General features: G+C 49.6%; 2 protein-coding genes across 3 annotated transcripts; both read left to right on the forward strand.

Moving 5' to 3' along the window:
- The first annotated feature begins 1,596 nt into the window (after nt 1–1,596).
- On the forward strand, nt 1,597–11,255 carry GOT2 (glutamic-oxaloacetic transaminase 2). Its single transcript, XM_007438899.4, has 10 exons — nt 1,597–1,755; nt 2,372–2,528; nt 3,533–3,661; nt 5,384–5,443; nt 5,575–5,736; nt 6,040–6,144; nt 7,711–7,861; nt 8,812–8,977; nt 9,478–9,628; nt 9,796–11,255. The coding sequence occupies exons 1-10, from the start codon at nt 1,685–1,687 to the stop codon at nt 9,916–9,918; spliced, it is 1,275 nt and encodes a 424-aa protein (XP_007438961.1). The 5' UTR covers nt 1,597–1,684; the 3' UTR covers nt 9,919–11,255.
- On the forward strand, nt 11,189–19,462 carry SLC38A7 (solute carrier family 38 member 7). 2 transcript variants are annotated; one of them, XM_088135412.1, is made up of 11 exons: nt 11,189–11,327; nt 12,564–12,942; nt 13,678–13,876; nt 14,279–14,423; nt 14,884–14,982; nt 15,514–15,571; nt 17,797–17,911; nt 18,028–18,175; nt 18,263–18,462; nt 18,939–18,993; nt 19,102–19,462. In XM_088135412.1, the coding sequence occupies exons 2-11, from the start codon at nt 12,682–12,684 to the stop codon at nt 19,202–19,204; spliced, it is 1,383 nt and encodes a 460-aa protein (XP_087991538.1). In that variant the 5' UTR covers nt 11,189–11,327; nt 12,564–12,681; the 3' UTR covers nt 19,205–19,462. The 2 variants fall into 2 exon arrangements, with proteins under 2 accessions (XP_087991538.1, XP_007438959.1); XM_007438897.4 differs by lacking the exon at nt 11,189–11,327 and adding an exon at nt 11,929–12,313.
- Nucleotides 19,463–21,764: the final 2,302 nt, after the last annotated feature.

The following is a 21,764-nucleotide window of genomic DNA, read 5'->3' on the forward strand; positions in this document are numbered from 1 at the left end:
GTTCCACCCCAGGTTATCAATGGAGGCAATCAGTGTAGTCTGGGTTCCATACCTAAGCCTAACCCATCTGAAAAGGAGCCAGTATTCTCTGTAACTGCAGCCATGTTACTTTCTCAACAGGCTTCTCTAAAAGGGAAGATTAGAGACAGATTGATAGTTATCCAATGATAATTGATAGTTATGCCATAGCTATGGCATCTTCAGGAGTATGCCATAGCTATGGCATCTTCACCAGTACATCAATGGGTGTTTAGCAAAAGATCAAGGAATTTCTGTCCTAAAGTGGGACCTATATTAAACCTATCCAGTTGCAAAGATTTCTGTAACCTAAGCCCTTTCAATAAATCTGATTAAAGAAGCATCCGTGAAAAATCCTCGTAAAAACAGTTTTTACATAAGTTGAATTTTAAATATTAGGCACTCTTACATTTTTATTTGCCTTTTTTTTTTCCTTTTGGCTTGGCAGGAAAGAAAGTTTCCCCATAGGTGTCTTCCCACTCTAGCATGCATTGGCTAATAATGTTACAGCAGACTGTTTTTTGGAAAAGGATAAGCTAGAATATTAAAGTGAGCAGCTTTGTATGCTGAGATTGGAGAAAACGATGGGGAATGTACATTATCCCAGCTTTCTGATTCCATGTTCTTCTGGAACATCCAATTCATGATAAAACGAATAAACTCTCCCTACAAACAGAGCTTAAACACTACCTCAAGGGGAAAGTGGTGGTTCCTGGCATCATCTGTTACATAAGAAACGGGAAGACAGTATCACATCCTACTCCTGTTCTCAGGGCAAAGCCAGAGACGTGCTTGTTATTGACTGACTGATTAAGTGTCACCAAATCAGGCTCAACTCTTAATGACTCATTCCAGAATGATCTGCCTTCGGCATTGCTGTCAAAACCAAATGCATCCACCTTGCTGCTGGCCCTCCCCTTCCTCTTTTTGCTATTACCTCTCCATAACCTAAGAGGCAAAGAGCAGGTCTTCAGGGCGAGAAACAGACATCCGTGGAGAAGGCGCCAGGGGACCAGCTCTGCTCATCCCACTTTCCCTCTGTTGGAGCGACTGTGCTGAGGCGAACCCAGTTCAGGCAAGGCACCTGCGGTTCCCTCTCCTCTCCTCTCCCTATTTTTTCACTTTCTCTTACGACAGCATCATTAATCAGCAGCCCTTCCATTAATACACGCTGCATGCGCTTAATCTCCCAACCTGACGCAGACATCGACAAAGAAGTTGCCGTCTACCCCGGGCTCGTTCAACTTGCATAGATAAAGATATAGGATGCTGATCCGGGGGTCTCCGAGCCCCGAGGGCAAAATACGGCCGTAACCGCAGGATCGCAGAGTCTCTCTTCCCCCTCCAGGAACCGCGAGTCCAGTTCAGGCGGTGGCGGGAAAAGGGATTCGGTTAGCGATCAGGAGGGATCTCCGGAGGGGTCAGAAGACGGACCGAGAAGCGGCAGCCGGCCTAGGGGGCGACGGAGGGTACGAACCGCTCGGCGGCAGCGACAGCCGGAAGAGGCGGCTCTGAGCTGCGCCTGCGCAGTTGGGCCTCCCGGCGCCTCTCAGCGTGCGCGGAGCCCCGTCCACAGGCAGACTTCCGCCCGAGGAGTCCAAGCTCCGCCCCTTCCGGTTTCCGGGAAGCAGGAGGCTCGCAGCCTTCCTCCGCCCGCACCGCTGCCATGGCGCTCCTGCGCTCCCGTGGGCGCGCGCTTCTATGTCCCCGCGTGGCCGCCCTCGCGGTCCGAGCCAGGTAACTGGAGGAGCTGCCCGGCCTTGGGAGGGGGGGCGAAGCCGGGCGCCCTCTTTTTGTCCTTCGGCGGAGCCCGTCGGGGATCGACCGCGCTGGCCTCCCGCCCCGCGGCAACACGGAGGCCCGCGATTGGGCGCCCGGAGGGGAGGGAGCGCCAGGGCAGCCTCCGATTGGCTGGGGTTGGCGGACCCGCGTGCGGCCTCGGTGCCCTTGGCGCGGCGGTGCAGAGGGCGCGCCGCTGCTGGGGGGCCGCGCTCCGTGCGGGGTCTCTTGCCGGGCCCGGAGCCGCGCCGCGGCGCGCTTGACGGTCTCGGGTCGGGGGGTCGCTGCGTCTCCGCCCGGACGGGGCGGTCCGGGGGAAGCGGCAGACTCTCGAGGGCGGCGAGAGCCCCTGCCCGTCCAGAGAGCTCGCGCGTGAAACGGAGGCGGTGCTTCCAGGAGGCCGCAGCCCCTGGCGATTGGCTCTCTTCGATGGGGCGGAACAGCGCACCTGGGCGAGGAGAGGAGAGGGTGCGGTGCGCGATGCCTGTAGCCCCTGGCGGTAAGCTCTGGGCTGTTCCCGACTGCTCTGGGCGGGAGTAAAGCTCGATTCGTCTCTTTTGTACGGATGCTGCAGTTCCTGGTGGACTCACGTGGAGATGGGACTCCCCGATCCTATTCTGGGGGTGACAGAGGCCTTCAAGCGAGACACCAGCGCTAAGAAGATGAACCTAGGAGTTGGGGCTTACCGAGATGACAACGGGAAGCCCTATGTCTTGAACTGTGTCCGCAGAGTAAGCTGCTTCCTGGATTCTGATCTGATTCAGATACATTTGAATGGTTTCCAACTTGGCCCCTGTTCTCTCAGCAACCCAGCTGAAGGGATGTTTCCCCCTATGTGGGTAATAGACAGATCATCAGCATTTGAATACTATGGTGGTGGTACTCTGAATTGAGAATGGAGTTTCCAGGAATTGGAAGCAACAGGAGCTTATATTAAACTTTTCCTTCCTTCTGATCTTGGGCTGTCAAATGAATTAAACATGGCTGAGTGTCTGCATGAGTAAGTGAGACAGAGAAATGGGTGAGAATTTTGGCCTTTTCTGATGGAACCTAATCCAGATACTTGGAGTGGATGTCTCCATCTATTCGGCAGCATAAAGCTCTGTAAGCATCTCCAGGCACTCAAGAGCTATAAAAGCCTGAATTGCGCTGGTGGGATGCCTTGATTAAATGAAGAATCTGCCCAGCAGTAATACCAGAAGTTTCTGAAGTCTTCCTAGTATCATCAAGGATAAGGCTGCAAGACAAGAGTTTTGTAAAGTACATTATGAATTGCAGTAGTTAAAATGAACATTTAAATAAGTGCGTGGAGTATGAATGGGGTGCAGGCTTGGTGTTGAATAAGTGAAAGTGCTGCAAGATTGACAAAGAAAGCCTAGAGAACAAATTTGCATGTGAAGGAAGGGGGCAGGTCAGGCTGAACTTAAGTGTCTTGCTTTTCTGCACTTGGGAAACAATTACAAAAACTTAAGAGAGTTCTGAAGGTAAGTCCAGCCAAGGGAATGAGAAATGGGTTAAGTGGCTACTGCTCAAGCACTCAGTTATTTGGCTAATTCTTTCTTTAAACCATACTCATAATCCTACGAACTCCCCTTTCTTTTCTGTCTCCTCTCCTGTTGCCACCCTGTTTTATTTGAAATAATAATCTAGGAATAATATTAGGTGAACAGCATAATATTTTTCAGTTCACAGGTGGGAGAAATCAGTGAGTAAATTGAATGTCTTTGTGGTCTAGGCAGAAGCCCAGATAGCTTCTAAGAAGATGGACAAGGAATATTTGCCTATTGCTGGGTTAGCAGATTTCAACAAGGCATCAGCTGAGCTGGCTTTGGGAGAAACAAATGAGGTTATACAGAGTGGCCGGGTAAGGAGCCAGATGAAATATTTATCACGTGTATTCAAACAGAGATTCCTATATCAGAAGCTTTCAGTCTTTGCTGTGCAAGATTTGGATCATTTGTGGATGAAGAGTTGACTTTGTTACCTCCAGTAGCCCTATTGGAATAAATGAGGGCAATTGTATAACCCCACTGGTCCCAGTGGATCTAATTTAGAAAACACTTCAACGTTTTACGTTCTGGGTCCCAGAGAGGCAGCATTTCAGCACATAAACCATCGCCTTCCACTCTATTTGTTGGAAGAGGTAATATGTGGGATGTGTAAATTCAGTATTGTCTGAAAATGCTAAAACCAAAAGGTCCAAGTTTTCCTTATGTTTGGTTTGGATGTGCCACCACAAATCCTATAGTTTAATATGCTATAGATCTCTTCTCAAAACATGCTTTACAATGACTGGGTCCGTGAGGAGACATAGTGTGTTGTGGATATTTATTTTATTTTATTAATCAAATTTATATGGCTGCCCATCTCACAAAAAGTTACTGTGGGCGGTGTACAACAAGCCAATAAAACAATAAATATGTAAAACAAACATTGCCTAAAAACATAATAATTATTAGAAAGCATTAAAAACTATAAAGGCAAAACTAAAACAGGAAAAAAAATAGATGCTAGTAATATAGGTAGTCCTCAAATTATGACCACAATTGGGACTGGAACTCCCGCCACTAAGCAATGTAGTCATTAAGTGAGTCATGCCTGATTTTATGACCCTTTTTGCTGTGGTCGTTAAGCAAATCCGACTTCCCCCATTGACTTTGCTTGTTGGAAGCCGCCTGGGAAGATTGCAAGTGGCGATCACGTGAAGCCAGGACACTGCAACCATTGTAAATACATGCCGGTTGCCAAGCACCCAAATTTTGATCATGTGGCCCGGGGACGCTGCGATGGTTGTAAGTGCAAAGGCTGGTCATAAGTCACTTTTTTCACTACCACCATAACTTTGAACAGTTGTTAAACTAATAATTGTAAGTCGAGGACTAGCTGTACTGGAGCCACCTCACTAATTCACCCATCCCCTGGGGTCCCCAGGCCTGCTGGCATAACCTAATCTAAGATATCCCCAAAAGGCGTAGTTAACTTAGTCACATAATCTGCAAGAGTTAGAATTAGCCCTAAACAGACTGTCTTCTCTGAGTCAGCTATATCTTGGAAACCAACTGGGAAATTAACTCACCCTTAGATCTCCCAAGATCAAGGCCCTGTAGAAATGGTCCCTCTGTAGGTGTTTGTGTCTCTATGCTGGTTTCAGTTTTCACATTCCCCACTGAGACCATGGACTCCAACCCCTTGCACAGTGCAGGAATTCAAATTAAATCACCTGAGGCCAAGGGCTGTCTGGCCTCAAACTCTGTTGTGGGTAGCTTCGCTACCCACAAGTTCAATTAATATTCTCCTCTAGTTCTATCACAAAAACAGTTGAGAAGTCCAATTGTTCTTTTCACTGTGGCCAAACAGGACTGCCCTCAAAGCAGTGGTACACAACTTGTGGATCTGTGGATTTTCTGGGACTTTCCTTCTCCAACTCTGTAACTGTTGGCTCTGAAGAGAGGTGGGTTCTGGCCCCTACCTTCCACTGTTCCCTTAAGGTCTGCAAAATGGACAGCAGCTTAGTGCTTGCTAAGTCACAACAATGCAATTTCTTTTCCTTGTTGGTGTCTCACATGCCTGTTCTGTATCCTTGCAGTATGTCACTGTGCAAACAATTTCTGGAACTGGGTCTTTAAGGGTTGGAGCCAACTTCTTGGTGAGTGCTGATTTAATGTTAACACCTTTAAATGGGAAGAATGGGGCTCCTGTTTTCTATACAAGTATCAGTTGAACCATCTAAAAGCTCTGAGTCAGCTACTCAACAGCCTCTGCTTTCTTCCTGTGCAGCAACGATTCTTCACAGCTAGCCATGATGTGTTCCTCCCCAAGCCTTCCTGGGGGAATCACACCCCCATTTTCAGAGATGCTGGGTTGCAGCTACAAAGCTATCGATACTATGACCCCAAAACTTGCGGCTTTGACTTTACTGGGGCTTTGGAGGACATTTCTGTAAGTTGATACTTGTGGGTGAATAAGTGGGAAGGTCACATTTGTGGAAAAATGTAGCCAAAAGAGCCCCAGTACGAGACAAGGCATATTGAAGCTTAAGTCCTGTAGCCACTTTAAAAAAGCCACGATGATGTTGTGAAGGATCATTCAGTAGGCAATGACAACTTGATCTGATGCATGAAACTGCAATGATGAGAAATGTTTGTTCATTTTTTCCTTTTGTGATGGGGGAAATTACTCCTAGTGGGATTTTCAGTTAAAGTGGCTCTTGATCTGTGCCTTATCTGCCTCTTCTTTTTAAAGAAAATTCCAGAAAAGAGTATTATTCTATTCCACGCCTGTGCTCACAACCCCACCGGAGTGGATCCTCGGCCAGAGCAGTGGAAGGAACTTGCGGCAACTGTGAAGGTGAGTGGTGGTGCCAGGCAGGGGTTTGCCTGCAGCCCTTCACTTCTTGCGGTCTTGCTGTGCTCCTGGGCTCTCCTTTGGGACTTGTAGGGTGCAGGGGAAGTTGTTGTCGTGTTTTATTTAAATGACTTTGGAGTTTGGTTTTTTTTTTTAAAGTAGCTTACTGGGCAAATATGTGAGAATGCGGTACTCACTCTTGTAGACTGCCCTGTGGGGGTCACACTCCAGTGAAGGGCAGGGCTTCTTTTACTTTATGATTTATTTTTCTTTTTGTACCTAAAAGTTGGGTTTCCTTTTATATTTAGATTCATTATTCATGTTGTTATTCTTAATATTTCATTTTACAATTGGAAGATTTTTTTAAAATACGACTTTAAAATGGTACTTTAACCTGAGACCAAGCTTCACAGCTTCTGTTGCTAACAAAAAACAATAGTTTTTTTTGGGGGGGGGGGTTGGGTTGCTTGCTTGTTTTGCCTTTTTATCTTATCCAGAAAGAGGGGGAGATTTGCCTTTTCTGAATTATTAGAGATGACTGTGAAATAGAATCTCAGTTCATAACTCCCTTCCAAGGAAGCTCTTTCCATTTCTTCTTCTGGAAGGGATGGGGAAGCTGAGGCCTTTCAGCGGCTGAAGGGGGAAAGAGGAAGAGGAGAGTGGGCAGGAAGTGCAGTGGTGGGTTAAAAGCCTGTGGGATGGGAGCATCCTGGCCATATGTGACCTGCCATCGACCCACGTGCAATCCGGAGGCCACAGTTGTGGACTCTGAAGGTAGAAGGAAGGCTATTGGTAGAAAACAAGTTGTTTTGTTCAATATATGCTGCTTTCAGAACAATCCTCACCCATTTTTCCAAGAACCTCCGTTCAGAGACCTCTGAACAGTTGGCTGCATTGTTGAATAACTGAGCCTGGTTGACCCCCTAGGCAAAGAAAACAGGTGAAGGCCTCTCTACTCACTGATCTTGACCAGCTCTTTGGTTTTCAATGGAGCCAAAGAAATGATGAGAGTAAAGATGCAATGCAATGATGCAGAAACCAGATATGAATGTAATGGAGCCCAATCTGCAGATTCTCCCCTCCATTAAAATATGAGTGATTTTAAGATGTCCCTCAGATAATTTTTATATTTATCAACTTTGATACACAGAAATCGTTGCCAAATTGTGTTTTCTAGCTTCAGTGACTTTATGCATTATGTTACCTTTGGCAGGGCAGGCTAGTGTGTTACAGCATTGTGATTTCTGGTTACATTTTATCTGTGCATTGCTGGCCTAATAAAATTTACTTCCTTCTTGTGCCTCTTTGAAGGAGAGGTCACCAGCCATGAAGGAGCTGCTGGTGCATCCTTTCCTGAAGAGGCAGTCTGTCAGCTTCCATGCAATTTCCAGCCTCTGTGTTTTGAGGAAAATTACTGAAAACATGATAGGGAATCAGCTGCAGAAGAGCCCTTATCTGGATCCCTTTCAATCAGGATTCAGACCCAAGCTTGGGATAGAACAGTATTGGTTGCTCTGGTGGATGTTCTTGGTGCCCTTTGAAACTGAAATAGCCATTCTTGTCTTTCAGAAAAGGAATCTCTTTGCCTTTTTTGACATGGCCTATCAAGGTTTTGCCAGTGGGGACATAAACCGAGATTCATGGGCTGTCCGGCACTTCATCGAACAAGGCATTAACATAGTGCTCTCTCAGTCATATGCAAAGAACATGGGCCTGTATGGTAAGTCTTTCGTTTCCCACCAGGAACTGCTCAGCACTTGAAGGTGGGGAAGCGCAAGGTTAGAAACGAGTTTCTGAGGTGCCCTGAGTTAGAAATAGGAATGCTGTGACTTTATGCAGCTTCTGAGGGAAGGGGGGGGCATCGTGTGTTTTTGTGGCCACATGCTGTGTGTTCAATAATCATGCTATGTGCTTCACTAACCCAATCCTCGCACCTTATTTCTGGATACAGCAGCACCAGACTCAGTCAAGAGCCATACCCTGCTTAACTTGGTTGCTGAAGTTTCTAGGTTTGCACAATATATTGAGCCAACACTAACCAAATGGGCTGGGTTTCTACAGTACACTAGACACCCCACCCCCCCACCCCCAAAAATGAAGGATGTAACTAAACAAGGCTCCCACATCTCCCTCAGAACTGGCCTGGCCCCAGGAGCTCTTGTGCTGGGAAAAGATGGCCAAGAAGCAGTGCCTGTTTCTCCCTTGGCTGCAGTGTCCAAGCTGCACCAGTGCTGCCTCCGGGCCAGTTGTGCATGGGAGGTGTGTCTGTGTACCTGGACCCCGAAATGGAGCACTTCCTAGTTTCAGCTGCCCTGTCCTCCTATCTCCTCCTCCTCATGTGTAACAGACCAGGGCAGTGTGTGGTCAGAGATAACAGAGGTTGCAGGAGAAGAGAGGGTTCTGTTCAGGCTACCTAAGCCTGATGTTTGACCTCTTCTGTGGGTGTGGGTGTGACTAGGGTTGAAACCTTCATTTTGAAGAGAGGAATCTGAGGATTATGAACAGGGCTGTGCTGGAGTGCTGTTGCCATCCATGCCAGACAGGAGGTTGTCTGATCGACAGTGAAAGGCAGGTGAGGGCCAGGGAAGGCAGCAAGAGGATGGCGTTGCCAGAGTGGGGCAGAAGGCCCCGGGGGAGGTGGCAGCGCTACAATTTGGCTTTTGTCTCCAGGGGAGCGTGTGGGCGCTTTCACTGTCATTTGTAAGGACTCGGATGAAGCCAAGAGAGTGGAGTCCCAGCTCAAGATCCTGATCCGCCCCATGTATTCCAATCCACCCATCAATGGGGCTCGGATAGCTTCTGCTATACTCAACAGCCCTGATCTGCGAAAGGAATGGTAAGCCAGAAGCTTTTGGATAGTATGGGCCTCGGGCTGTCAGAGGGAAGTATGGGGGGGGGCCTCCAGAGATCCTGCCAGGATTGAGGGCTCTGCCCAAAGCATCTTGACTGCCGCACCATCTCCTGAGCTGCTCCTGGCACAGCTGTAAAGGTTTTGAAGCCTGGATGTGTCAGTGGTGGGGGAAGTGTTGTACAGTGAATGGTAGAGGTACAGGGGAACAGCCTGGGTTTTTTCCCCAATCTCTTTTGTCCTGGGAAAGTAGAAGTGTCTGACCTCAGAGCGGTCATTCTGATTTCTGATGATTCTGACATTCTGACTATACTGACCACCAAGTAAAGGTCGGAAGAAGAGCCTCTTTCAAAGTTAGCTTGCTTCCACCCATCTGAGTTCTGGGATGGGGTGCTTTAAAAGCAGAATGGCGAGGACCTTGGTGGTCGAGGGCTGCACCTTCCCTCACTGCTGGGTTGAGTGCCCTTTCTGGCTTCTTCCCTGCGCAGGCTGGCTGAGGTGAAGGGAATGGCCGACCGCATTATCGGCATGCGCACCCAGCTTGTGGCCAATCTGAAGAAGGAAAGGTCTTCCCATAACTGGCAGCACATCACTGATCAGATTGGCATGTTCTGCTTCACGGGACTGAAGCCGGAACAGGTAGGAGGGGCGGGCCTGGCATCTGGAGCCCTTGGCCTGCCTTGAGCCTAGCTTGGGCAGCATAACTGAGGGACCCCCCTGCCTCAGGACTGCCCTTACTGCAGCTTCAGTGAGTCCCTCCTCCTGAACTGAACCTGATGCTGCTGCTCGGTCCTTTTGTTTTCCAGGTGGAGCGGTTAACCAAAGAATTCTCCATTTACATGACAAAGGATGGCCGCATCTCTGTCGCAGGAGTCACATCGGGCAATGTTGCCTATCTGGCTCACGCTATCCACCAAGTGTCCAAGTAAACAGGGAGGATTGTCTGGATGGCTTTGCACTCTCCGGCTTGACTGGGGGAGGAGGAGAAGCAGGTAGAATTAGCATTTCCCTAGCTGTGTGTCTGCCCTCCCCCCCCCCCCCCCCGCCACGGGGCTCTGGTGCTGCTCTTGGCAATTCAGCCTCTTTGCGAGTGGAAGCAGCCTTCCCCAGGTCTCCCATAATTAGCAAGCCTTCTGGCTGGGGTAGTGCTGGCTGAGAATAATTTAAAATGTGCCCCTTTAAGTCACCCTGCTTTGAATGGACATCCTTCTCCCAAGCACCGCGCCCCAGGGAATACAAGTGATTTTTTTCTTCCTTGCTAGGAAAAGTTGTCATTGTTGCTATAGACTGAATATGCTTTTTTTTTTCATTTCCCAACAGAAAGCAGTTAGCAGAACAGTATTTTAAACTACTCACTGGCATTTTTTAAATCTGAATAACCACAACAAAATAAGTTGCCTTTCCTTCCATTTGGGGTCTTTGAGTCTCCTGGGGTGGTAGGAGTAAAGCTCCTTTGTGAAGTTAGCGTATGTTATGCTGCTCTTAAAAAACACAACTTGCCAGTGTCGTTCTTTCTTAGCTGCTTACCTAACTAAGGAACACTCTTTCTCCTTTTCAAAAGTTATTTTAGTGCTGCTCTATTCTGGTAAGGTTAGTTGCTGAAAGGTATGTGGCAGAATGTCCACAGAAATGGAACATCACATCTTAAGAAATGTGTTAAGTAAGGCAGAAGTTGCAAAACTCTTCCCCAGCGGAGGTTTGTCTAAAACAATTCCGAAGTACGTGCACCTCAACCCCTCCTTTACATTATGGAAACCTGTATGATGGAGCCCTGAATTTTCTCATTTATGTCTTAAGAAACTTCTGAATGCTTCTTCCCCCTAACCTGAAATCAGAGGGCTTGTTGTCAACCAATAAGCTTTACTAGCTGTGCAGCACATCATGTACCCAGTTGAGGCTGATACGGTCTACCTCTTCGGAATCCCCAACTGGCCCATCCGCCCTCTGCTGCCCCTTCGCAAACGGATCAGTGCTAACGATTAGCTCCTTTATACTGAAAGTGAAGCCGTCTTTTTCAAGCGGAAAGAGAAAAGCGATAGCTGTGCTGCTGGAGAGGAAACTGCCTGTCCCACTGGGGAGGCAAGCGCAGCCTCCTCTTCCAGCTTGGCAAGCAAGTTACTGGGCAGTGTCCTTCTCGTGGAGCTGCTGGGCTTCCGCCTGCCGTCCTTCAGCTGGAGAACATTAAGCCGCTCGGTCTCAGTCAAGCTTTTCTGAAGCCTGCCTTCCGTCCCTGTTTCTTTAATAAAGAAAGCTGCTGTACATCTGAGCGCTGCGGTCTGAGATATTTCTTTTGGATCCTTCCTTCTTGGTCGCCTGGGGAACCTCTGGGCAGGGACAGGTGAGTTGTGGGGATTGGTAGTGGGAGCGACACTGATCTCTGACACCCAGAAAGAAGATGCTGGACTCAGGTGGGCCTTGGCCTGATCCAGCTGTTCTTAGCTCAGCCGCGAAAGGCCGTGAAACGCACGTGGGCTGCTCCCCCGCCTCGTCTCGGCATCCTTCCCGAGGAGACGGGAAGCGGAAGAGGAAACAGCCCCTCCCTGAAGGAACTGGGCCACGGCCGCTGAAGGCGCCTCCTTCACAGCGTCCATTCGCCTGGGCCCTCGCGGCTGCCGCCCCCTTGCCCTGAAGCGCTTTCCGAACGCCCCTGGTTTAACGGGTTAACCCCTTTCCTGGGCTTGCCAAATGCGCTGACCTATAAACTTAACCATTTTAGGGACGAAAGGTGGTCTCGGGTGTGGTTCGGAGCAGGTGAGTGGGTCACCCTAGACCGCGAGGCTTGTTTTCGGTGGGAGGGGCCGCGGGGCGGGGCGGGGCGATCCGTCGCCGAGCGCCCCCAGGACTCCCTTTCCCGGCGACCCGTGCGCGCCGGTCCCCGTCGGGCGGGGGGCGAGGCTGGAGCCCGGATCGGCGCCGCGCGGGGGTGAGGGTTGCGGGCGGGGCGGGGGGCGCCAGCGGCGGCCCTCGGGCAGGAGGCGCGAGGCTGGATCCAGCGCCTGGCCGGCCCCGGACTTTGCCCCGCGCGAGTCACGGGGGCGCCGCGGCTTCGGCCCAACCGCTCGTCCGGGGGGATCGGGGCGGCGGCGCCTGCACAAGATGCTCGCGGGGGCAGGGGCGGGGCCGCGGGGCGCACCCAGGACGCCCGGGTAGCGCTGTCACCGGGTTAAGAGCCGTTCCTGGGCCGTCCCGGTGGCTAACACTCCTGCGAGCTTCTCCGGCTGGCCCTCGCGCTCCCATTCTGACCTTGCTGAAGTGGGCCCTTAGGCCTGCCTGTCCCCCCAGGCCTGGGGTTAGCGTGGGGGGCAGCCCTGTGCGGCATACTTGGTGAGTTATTTTTCCCCAGACGTTTCCTATTTCCATTGTTTGCGCTTGTTTTGCACTGAAATTGTTTTGCTACCCAGACGTTTAGTTAGTTTATTATAGCTCATTTCGGGGGGGGGAGGGAAGGAAGGAGAGTTTAGGAGCAAGCAAGCAAGCAAGAGGTTGCTAGAATTAGGTCTCCAGTGCTAAAAGCAAGGAGGGGCGAAATGGGGAGGGGCCCCGGGCTGATGGCCGCTTGGCTTTTTCTCCTCAGGAGTGCTGGCTCGGCGCTGGTGGAGCCCCGCCTCTCCCTGCAGGTTCAGGGCTGTCCTGAGGGATGTGTGAACTTGCTCCTGGAATAAGCCACCAGGCAGCTCTTCCTAGCAGAGAAAATGACTCAGAGCCACGTGGGGATCAACAGGGACTATGGCGACTGGGACTGGAGTGCGGATGCTGGCGAACGGGCAAGGCTTTTGCAGAGCCCCAGTATGGAGCTGGAACCCAAGGGCCGAGAGGAGCACAGGCCTGCCACGACCTCGATGCTGGGGGCAGTCTTCATTGTCGTGAATGCCGCCCTTGGCGCAGGCCTGCTCAACTTCCCAGCAGCCTTCCAGATGGCTGGTGGAGTGGCGGCAGGAATCGCCATGCAGATGGTGAAGGGGGGGGCGGTCTTTCTCCATGCTGCTGGCCCAGAGCAAGCATGCTGGGCTGGGCTGGGCTGGGCTGGGCTGGGCTGGGCTGGGGACAAGTTAGCTGGGTTCTCTGGGCTCTTTGGTCACCCTTTTCTTCCTTGGGCAGAACAGGTGTGCCTCAAAAGGGATCTGTACTTGTGGGGTGTCCTGGATGCCTGGAAAAGTGTTGGGCTTGGATCCTCACAGCCTTTGTCAGGCAGGCAGACCCCAGGCATCTCCCAGGCCTCTTAGCTCGGGGCTGTCTTCTCTCCCACCCAGGGCAAGAAGCCCAGCAAGAGAGGGAAGCGGGAGGCACTGGGCCAGCATCAGCCCTTTGGTAGTCTAGGAGAGGTTCCCTCGCTTCTCTGTTCCTCCTGACCCTGGAAGGCAGCTTGAGCAGCTGATTGTTCCTGAGTAGCAGGAGAAGGACACCCCTCTCCAGGACTTCTCATCCCCATAAGCCAGGCACAAGTGACAGAAGGACTGGTTTGCTGACCCCCTCCATGAATGCTCTTTGGGGTCATGAGCGGCCTGACCTGGCCTGAGGACTTGCATTTGGCATCTGTTCATAGGCCAGAGAGGCTTGTCCTGTGCTCTGTAGGTTGTCTGGCCACCCTTTGCCTGAAAACAGGGTGGTGGTGGTGGTGACGGTATCTGTGTCTTGCCGCGCTTCTCCTTTCTCCTGGCTAATGCTGCTGTTCTCTCCCTTCCTTGCAGGGCTTGCTGCTCTTCATTATTGGTGGATTGGTCATCCTGGCCTACTGCTCCCAGGCCAGTAACGAACGCACATACCAGGAAGTGGTGTGGGCCATTTGTGGCCGAGTCCTGGGTGTGTTGTGTGAGGTGGCCATCGTGGTCTATACTTTTGGCACTTGCATTGCCTTCCTCATTATCATCGGGGATCAGCAGGACAAGAGTGAGTGTAGCACTGGAAGCCATGGGGATGCTTTCCCTAGACTTCTCCTGGGTCCCATCCTGGGTGACTTCTTTCTTTTTGCAGTCGACTTCCTTTTTAACTCTGGAAGTAATAAAATGGGCTGGCCCCCATTTTTCACCTGTGGTATGCTAGATCATCTGAGGCCCGTGACTTGCTCAGTGTTTCTCAATTAAAATTCCACAATTAGAATTCATTCTGAGTTTTCTCTAAGACAGAGCACTGCTGTCTTTCAATCCCCCAGTGTTGGCGCAAACGCTTTTCTCTGCAGGGCCAACCTGCGTACTGTTTGAATTATCTTTGGCATGCTCATCCTACTAGTAAGGATTTCTTTGGTGGATTGGGCCCTTGGATGCCGACTATCTCCTTTTGTATCTCGGGAAGTAATTCCAGTGTTGGTGAAGAACTGCACCAGAGAAGGGAAGAGCTGCTGGTACACAGATCGCAAATGCACCATCACCGTCACAGCCTTCCTGTTCATCCTTCCTCTCTCCATTCCCAAAGAAATTGGCTTCCAGAAATACGCCAGGTATGGTGCAGGGGAGGGGAGGGCTGCTGCTGGATGTTGGGTTTTATATCAGCCTTTCACCAAATCACACATACAAAGAGTTTGCCTTCGTTAGGGTTTTCCTTAATATGGTACAGATCGTAGACACAAAGACTGCATTTGTTTTACTTCCCACAAATGCTGTTTTATTATACAAATTTAAAGTCCTATTTCATACTTCTAATCTTTGCTGTCTTCCTGGCTTGACTCCTTTCTTGCCTCACCCACCCACAAGCTTGCTTTCTGTTTGGTTTTATGGGGCAAACTCTCCAATTAAGGAGAGGGTGGGACTGTTTTAACTCTCTTTCCCAGGAGAGAAAATAATGCCTGTTCCACAGGCTTGTTCTTATCCAGGCCAGCAGCAGAGAAGTCTCATAAAGAAGCAGTTATATATGAAATGTTCCCTGTTGATCGGCACCTCCCATGTTTTGCTCTTTTTCAGCTCCTTGAGTGTGATCGGGACATGGTATGTCACAATCGTCGTCATCATAAAGTACTTTTGGCCTGATCAGGTGATCTCCCCAGAGGACATTCCAACCAGGTACGTATGTATATAGAGGCAAAGCCTGGTGGGGGGTGACATAAGGGCAAAGTCATGATACCCCCTCCCCAAATTTTTTACCGTCTCAGTCTTCATTTTCCACAGCAAAGCAGAAGAGAAATCTGGCTGTCTTTTACGAAATGTTTAAGCAAAAAGGGTTCCAGCAAAGGTTTAAAAGACAGCGTCAATTACTGTGTATTCTTTGGGTTGGCCAAATATCCCCACTCTTGGTTAGCAGTAGTAACTGACTCTCCTGGGGAAGGGCCCTCTCCCTTGTAGGGGTTGTCCTATAGCTGCAGCTGCTGTTCTGCTCAGGGGATGAGAGTAACTGCCTGGAAAGGGGGCTGCTCCCTTTGCACAGTCCTGGTCAGATTGGCAGCTTTGTTTCATCCCTGTAACAGTGGAAAACAACACCACCTTTAGGTGCCTTAGCTGGAACTTCTTCTAATGAGGTGCTCTTGGGAGGGAATGCCTCGGTCCTGGAGAAGGGACCCAAGCCTCAGCTAATCAGGTTCCTGTTCGTCCCCACAGCCCTTCTTCTTGGGTGTCTGTCTTCAATGCCATGCCCACCATTTGCTTTGGCTTCCAGGTAATGTTCAAGCATCTCTATTGTCTGCTACTGTGTTTTACCAAGAGCAGAGTTTGCACCTTCCTTCCCATGCTGCCGAGGGAGCAGTTGGTGCAACCACAGGACGGAAACACTTTTGGTCCTTGAGACCTCTAGATGGGGTAGCTTCACCCCTTTTAGTTTCTGAGCTACCCTGCCCCCCCCCCCCAGGGCTATTGTTGGCTTTGTTTGAAGGAGTCTCTTCATATTTGCATATTTTCTATGTATCAAACAAAGCCAGTCTGAAATGGGAGGGTTCAAGAGTTGGATGTGGACGGGGTCGGGATGTATGCATGACTGGAGTGGGTTTTCAATGGCCCTCCTCTTGGATTGAATTTTTTCTTTTGCAAGATTGCAAATTAGCTGACAAAATGCCTTTTGTGGATACAACACCTGTTTAAAGTTTTTTGGATAAATAGTTTTCTAAAGAGCAGAAAGTGATTGGTAGAAATGCAAGATGGGAATCAAAGGTCAGAGGCATTTGATCACTCTGTACTAGAGAAAGTTCATAACTGACCATGGAGAGGTAACACAAAGAAATAGCCATTCTTATGGGCACATTTCTGCCTGTGACAACTCAAGGGATTTTTTTATGGTTTAGAGAGGAAGAGTGATTGTGACTCCCATGTGAGCTGACCACTTCCTGAGTAGTGATTTAGGGAAGCCTTCTTTGGCAGCAGATTGACGAAAACTGAAAAGAAATGGCAGTTTGGAGATCCTGAGGAGGCACAGGGTGGCCTGCAGGAATCTACCATTCAGTTGGTGTTCTTTGGGAATGAAGAAAAGGTTGGCTGCAGCCCAGGATTCAGATTGAAAATGTGCCTAACAGCCTGGAAAAAAAGACAAAGGTCGCATGTAGCAGACTGAAGAGTTTATCTTCTAACAAAGAGGGTTTGTAAGTGGCCATGCATACCTAGGAGCCATTTTGTGGGCACACCCATGGCATGCTCTCAGAATCCTGTCTCCACCCACCATTTCAACACATCTGCCCATCCTTAGAATGGACTTGTCAGTTGGAGGGTGTCTAAGTCTCCTCTGCAAGCCCCTCCCTCCCCAGGACCATTGGTTGTTTTTACATTTCAAACCATGAGCCTTGTAGAACAGTCCTGTGGGGCACCCCAGGTGCTCCCCACAGTGTTCTGCCCAGTGAAGAAAGCCAAGTGGGTTGGCTGGTCGTAGACATGGAAAGCTTGCATTCAAATTGCTTTTAGCTATGACGGTCTCAGAGCAACTCAAATGAACTCATCCTCCTCCCTGCTGGGAATTGTGGAGGCAAGTTAAGAGCCTTCTGGGGGAAGTTTCTGCCTGGGATGTCTGGCATCATAGGAGGCAAATGAAGATGTGCTGATCAGGTGCTTGCAGGGGAGGGCAGTGTGGCTCTCAATGGTCTCTGCAGCTTGGGATTCCTTGTCCAGGTTGCTTCTACAACAGCCAGAGGCTTTAGACTTCTGCCGCTGGTGGGTTAATGGCAGTGTCTCTGCCATCTAGGATTTGATCACTGGTACACCTGCCCACCTGGCAGATGTCTCAGATCTTGGAAGAACCAGGTACATAATTGCCCCATCTTCATGCCAAGATCCTTGTACAACAGCAGCTCCCCTGTGTATGGGAGGGGCAGAGAAGTCCTTTGAGAAGCCCTTGCTCTGGTTTTGTTGCCTGGGTTGGCCTCTGAATTTCAAAACAGGGTGTTCTGGGGAGAACAGGGATGCTCTGAGGACACAGCCTGTTATGCTTCCCATGTGTGTCAAGGAGGAGTTCTTAGACCAGCTTTAGGCTTGTACTTGAGTAAGTTCTCCAGCTACTGTAGAAAGGGTTGAAATGGAATTTGGGTTTTTTTAGGAGATTAATACTTGATAGTGGCAAGGTATAGCTGCCAAGCTAAGTTAAAAAGGGTAACAGTTAAAATGATTCTCAGGTATTGGAATGAAATGCAGATAGTAATTATCCCATCATTTGGTTGAGGAGGAAGTTTTTTCCATGACCAAGGAATTTTGGATTCCTAGTTGTGAATTTAGATATTTCCAGATCAGAACCAAAATGGGTGTACTTCTGCAGAGGCCTTGAATTGCCATAATGCCAAGCCTGAATGGACCTGGTGCAGTAAAATTCAGAGTTCAGGTTGGGGGAGGCAGACCTGACCTTGGGTCATCTCAAAGCAACTTTGCTGTTCCCCACCAGCTACCAAGTCTTTCCCTCCCCTTTTGTAGTGCCACGTCAGCAGCGTGCCCATCTTTAACAGCATGAAGTGTCCTCAGGTAAGGTCCTGGGGAGTTGTCGTGACAGCAGCCATGGTCATCGCCCTCTTTGTCTACACAGGCACAGGTAAGGAGGGGATCCTACAAACCCAACTTCTTGTTCTGTCCAGTTGCTTCTGCTCTGGCCACATGGTGTTCCATGGTCTGGGGGAATCTCCTCCCCCCTTTCTCTGTCTCTGCTAGGAGTCTGTGGTTTCCTGACCTTTGGTGAGAGGGTGAAGCAGGATGTGCTGCTCTCCTACCCCTCGGATGACGTTCCAGTAGCCATAGCACGGGCCTTCATCATTCTCTCTGTTCTGACTTCTTACCCGATCTTGCACTTCTGTGGCAGGTGAGCGGGCAGGCAGGCTGCCCGGCCGGCCGGCCGGGGGAACGTGGGAATACGTGTCTGCTAATCCTTCTAAGGTCTTCCTCCTAGAGCTGTCGTGGAAGGCCTGTGGTTGCGCTACAAAGGGGAAGCAGTGGAAGAAGACGTGGTTCAGGAGCGACGCCGACGCCTGTTGCAGACCATCTGCTGGTTCCTTCTCACCCTCCTCCTGGCCTTGTTCATTCCAGACATTGGCAGAGTCATCTCCGTCATTGGGGGGCTGGCTGCCTGCTTCATCTTTGTCTTCCCAGGTAGAGAAAGGTTTTCCTGGCTTGGCTGGTGGAAGGAAAGTAGCTTCTGTTTGGGATCCCCACTGTAGGGCTTCAGTTTTATTCATGCTGGTGCTTGGATGGGGCTACTAGGTCCAGGGCCTGCAGCTTCAGGGACAAAATCACTAAGAAATGTGGCTATGGCTGCCCCTGGACAGCCGTCTCATTTTCACTGGCGCAGGAAAGCGGCAGGAGCAGCAGAAGACAAGTCTAGATAGGGGGAGGAAGAGCCTGGGAGAGAACACATGCAGGGTTTCCTCTGCAACTCCAAGGATGGGATGGCTTTCTGATTGCTGCTTGGTAGGAAGCATCAACTGCAAATGAATGAATGAATGAATGGAGCTATGCTTCCTCCTAACCATCAGGTGCTCCCAGTGGGATGGGTGAGCTTGATCTCTGTGGCCATTGTGAAACTGTTGAAAGGCTGCAAAACTCCTGCTCTGTTTTTTCCTTGCCAGGACTTTGCCTCATTCATACCAAGCTTTCCGAAGTTCAGGGAGCTGGACAAGTGGGGTAAGAGTGGTGCTTTCGCTTATCTCTCCCCCTTCCTATTCTCCTGTAAACAGCTGCTGCCAGTTTTCCTTGCTGGTCTGACTGTGTTTCTCTCTTTCTTCACCTCAGCTGGTGGACGGTGGTTAGCTATGGGATATTCATGGTCGTTCTTGGCACATTCATCTTTGGACAGACAACTGCTAATGCCATCTCCATGGATCTCAGGAAGTGACCCACCAACTCTACCTCATTGGACCTATATTGTCCCCTGTGGAATTTAAGTAGCCAAAATGGAGACGTGAACCCAATTTTTGGGATACCTTAGCACTGACAAAACAAAACAAGACTTTTGGCCTTGCTTCAGTGCACCCTCATTGAAAGGGGACCTGAGGACTTCAGCAAATGAGGGGGATGTCTCTTCATTCGGCCAAGGAGCTCAGCTTTTCTGTTTGGACCAAGGGTGGAATAAAGTGAATGCATTTGATTGTAACACCATTGGGGAGCATTAGGCAAAATTATTGTGACATTAACTACTTAAAGGAATGGGTTTTTACAAGTCAGCATGTGGAAAGCACACTTCTCAACCATCTTCCCTAAAAAAGGGAGGTGGGAGACTGGACAAAAATTGTTCAGTGCGGTGGAATCCAGGGATGGTTTCTTGAGGAGGGGATGCACCAGCACCTCTTTAAAGACGACTGGAAACCCTCCCTCCCTCAAGGATGAATTCACCATCACCTGGACCAACCACATATCACCTCCCAAGCAGCCTTGACCAGCCAGGAGGGGCATGGATCTAATTGACGAGTGGTGGCATTGACAGTCCAGAGGACCCTGTCCACTTCCTCAGGTCCAACAGGATGAAACTGTTCCCAGATAACAGGGTAAGTCTATACCCTGGGCATCTCCATAGGCCATGCCCCACGCTTGGAATCCAACTAGGAATGGATCTGAGCGATTTTATCCTCCAGATGCCCCAAAAAACTCCTCTGCATGGCCCTGTAAATGGGCCACTGGGCCCTCCTTTCCCAAGAGGGATCAGGTGATCTGAAACAGGGCCGCTTGGCGGCATTCTGTGGATGCAATAAGAACGGAGAAATACGTTTCACCACTCTTACCGCCACAAGGTAAGCCTTAATGGCGGCTCTAGCCTGTGTTTGGTCGGGTTCAGTTATCTTTCCTCTGTTTGTGTCATCTGCAAATCAGATAATCATATTGTCTAATAAATAAGTGGCACTGGATACAACAGTTTAACCAGTTCGGGGTATCCATCTAACAATGTCATAATCCAGCCCATATTTTGCCATCTGCTAGAACCATCTGCTGGGTTCATTGCTTTGCTGAAGTCAAGGTATGCTAGGAGCACTGCATTACAATAGTCAGCCAAGCCGGTCACTGTTAAAAAAGGAGATCAGGTTGATTTGTCTTGATAAACGCTTGCTGGCTTCTGCTAAGCAATGCATCCTGGTGAGATGCATGTGAGGGTCAGGGCAACATACCATTCCATTCCTGCCTGTGAATTACTTTCTATCAGCACAGAGACTGGGAGCAGGACATAAGCAACTCTGGATATATTTTTGTTCTGCTTTGTTGCTTGTGTCCTCAGTTTCGTACTTGAAGCTCTTCCAGGTGGTTTCTTATCAATGCCTAGTTTAAGAGTCTACAAACAAAGTCAGCCTAACACTGAGCCTCGGGTAAACATTGATCTGTACATTCTCTAGACTTATATCTGTTAAAGGAGGTTGAGGCAGCTGTGTGACCTTTTCTCTGGAGCTTTACATGCAACGGCTTTGTCTAATTTTATTGGATTTGCTGTTGTTGCTAATTTGTGCATCAATGCTTAATTCTGAATCTGCAGGACAGATAACAAAGAATGAGAACACCAAAGGAGACACCAGGATGGCAACAAACTTTGAGAAAGTTTATTAAAGAAATGTCCCTGAATATATTCACAGTGCCAGGGGGTTCTTCCTCAATCAGCCTGGTGAGGCAGAGAACGGTGAGGATGGTGTCTGGAATTCAACTCACAAAGGAGTTGCTTTCATGGGGCACGTTTTATAACCCACCTTCGGGTGGTGCACCAGTTACGCCCCTTCTTGGATCAGGAGGCTCTGGTCAGTCACTCACACCCTGGTCATCTCTCGGTTAGACTACTGCAATGCATTCTACATGAGGATACCATGAAGAGTATCCAGAAGCTACAGCTGGTTCAAAATGCAGTCACACAGATGATATGTGCCCCTAGGATGGCACATGTAACACCTTTGCTGTGGGAGCTGCACTGGGTGCTGGTTTACTTCTGGGTCCAATTCAAGGTGTTAGTTATTACCTTTAAAGGCCTACATGGCATGGGTCCAGGTTACCTGAGGGACCATCTCATCCCCATTACATCATCCTGTCCCACCCGGTCAGGCAGAGAGGGCATGTTGTGGATCCCATCAGTGAGGGAATGTCGGCTGGCGGGGCCCAGGAGGAGACCCTTCTCTGCCATTGCCCCCACCCTTTGGAATATTCTCCCCCCCAGCGGTGCAGCGGGCCCCTATCCTCCCGGCTTTCCAAAAAGGCTTAAAGAGCTGGCTCTGTCAGTGTGTGTGGAGTGATATGGGCTGTACCCATCCCTGGGGGTGGTTATCTCCCTGATGATGCTCCTCGGAATTACTTACCAATTTTCCATCTTCTTGGAACCTATTTATTTTTAGGATTGTTTTTATGTTGTATTTTAATGAATTTTTATCTTGTTGTAAACTGCCCAGAGTTGTTTCACGAGATGGGTGGTGACAAATTTGATTGATTGA

The sequence above is a fragment of the Python bivittatus genome, unplaced genomic scaffold (genome assembly GCF_059951505.1).
Source record: "Python bivittatus isolate LINGU-HERP-01145 unplaced genomic scaffold, Pbiv_v1 ctg000170_np1212, whole genome shotgun sequence".
NCBI lineage: Eukaryota > Metazoa > Chordata > Lepidosauria > Squamata > Pythonidae > Python > Python bivittatus.

Bases quoted from the DNA above. Each gene is read 5' to 3' on its own strand.
- GOT2 (XM_007438899.4), top strand. From the start codon at position 1,685: ATGGCGCTCCTGCGCTCCCGTGGGCGCGCGCTTCTATGTCCCCGCGTG. The intron at 3,662-5,383 runs GTAAGGAGCCAG...GTATCCTTGCAG, and splicing joins AGGTTATACAGAGTGGCCGG to TATGTCACTGTGCAAACAAT. The intron at 9,629-9,795 runs GTAGGAGGGGCG...TTTGTTTTCCAG, and splicing joins CGGGACTGAAGCCGGAACAG to GTGGAGCGGTTAACCAAAGA.
- SLC38A7 (XM_088135412.1), top strand. From the start codon at position 12,682: ATGACTCAGAGCCACGTGGGGATCAACAGGGACTATGGCGACTGGGAC. The intron at 13,877-14,278 runs GTGAGTGTAGCA...TATCTCGGGAAG, and splicing joins CGGGGATCAGCAGGACAAGA to TAATTCCAGTGTTGGTGAAG. The intron at 15,572-17,796 runs GTAATGTTCAAG...CCCCTTTTGTAG, and splicing joins CCATTTGCTTTGGCTTCCAG to TGCCACGTCAGCAGCGTGCC.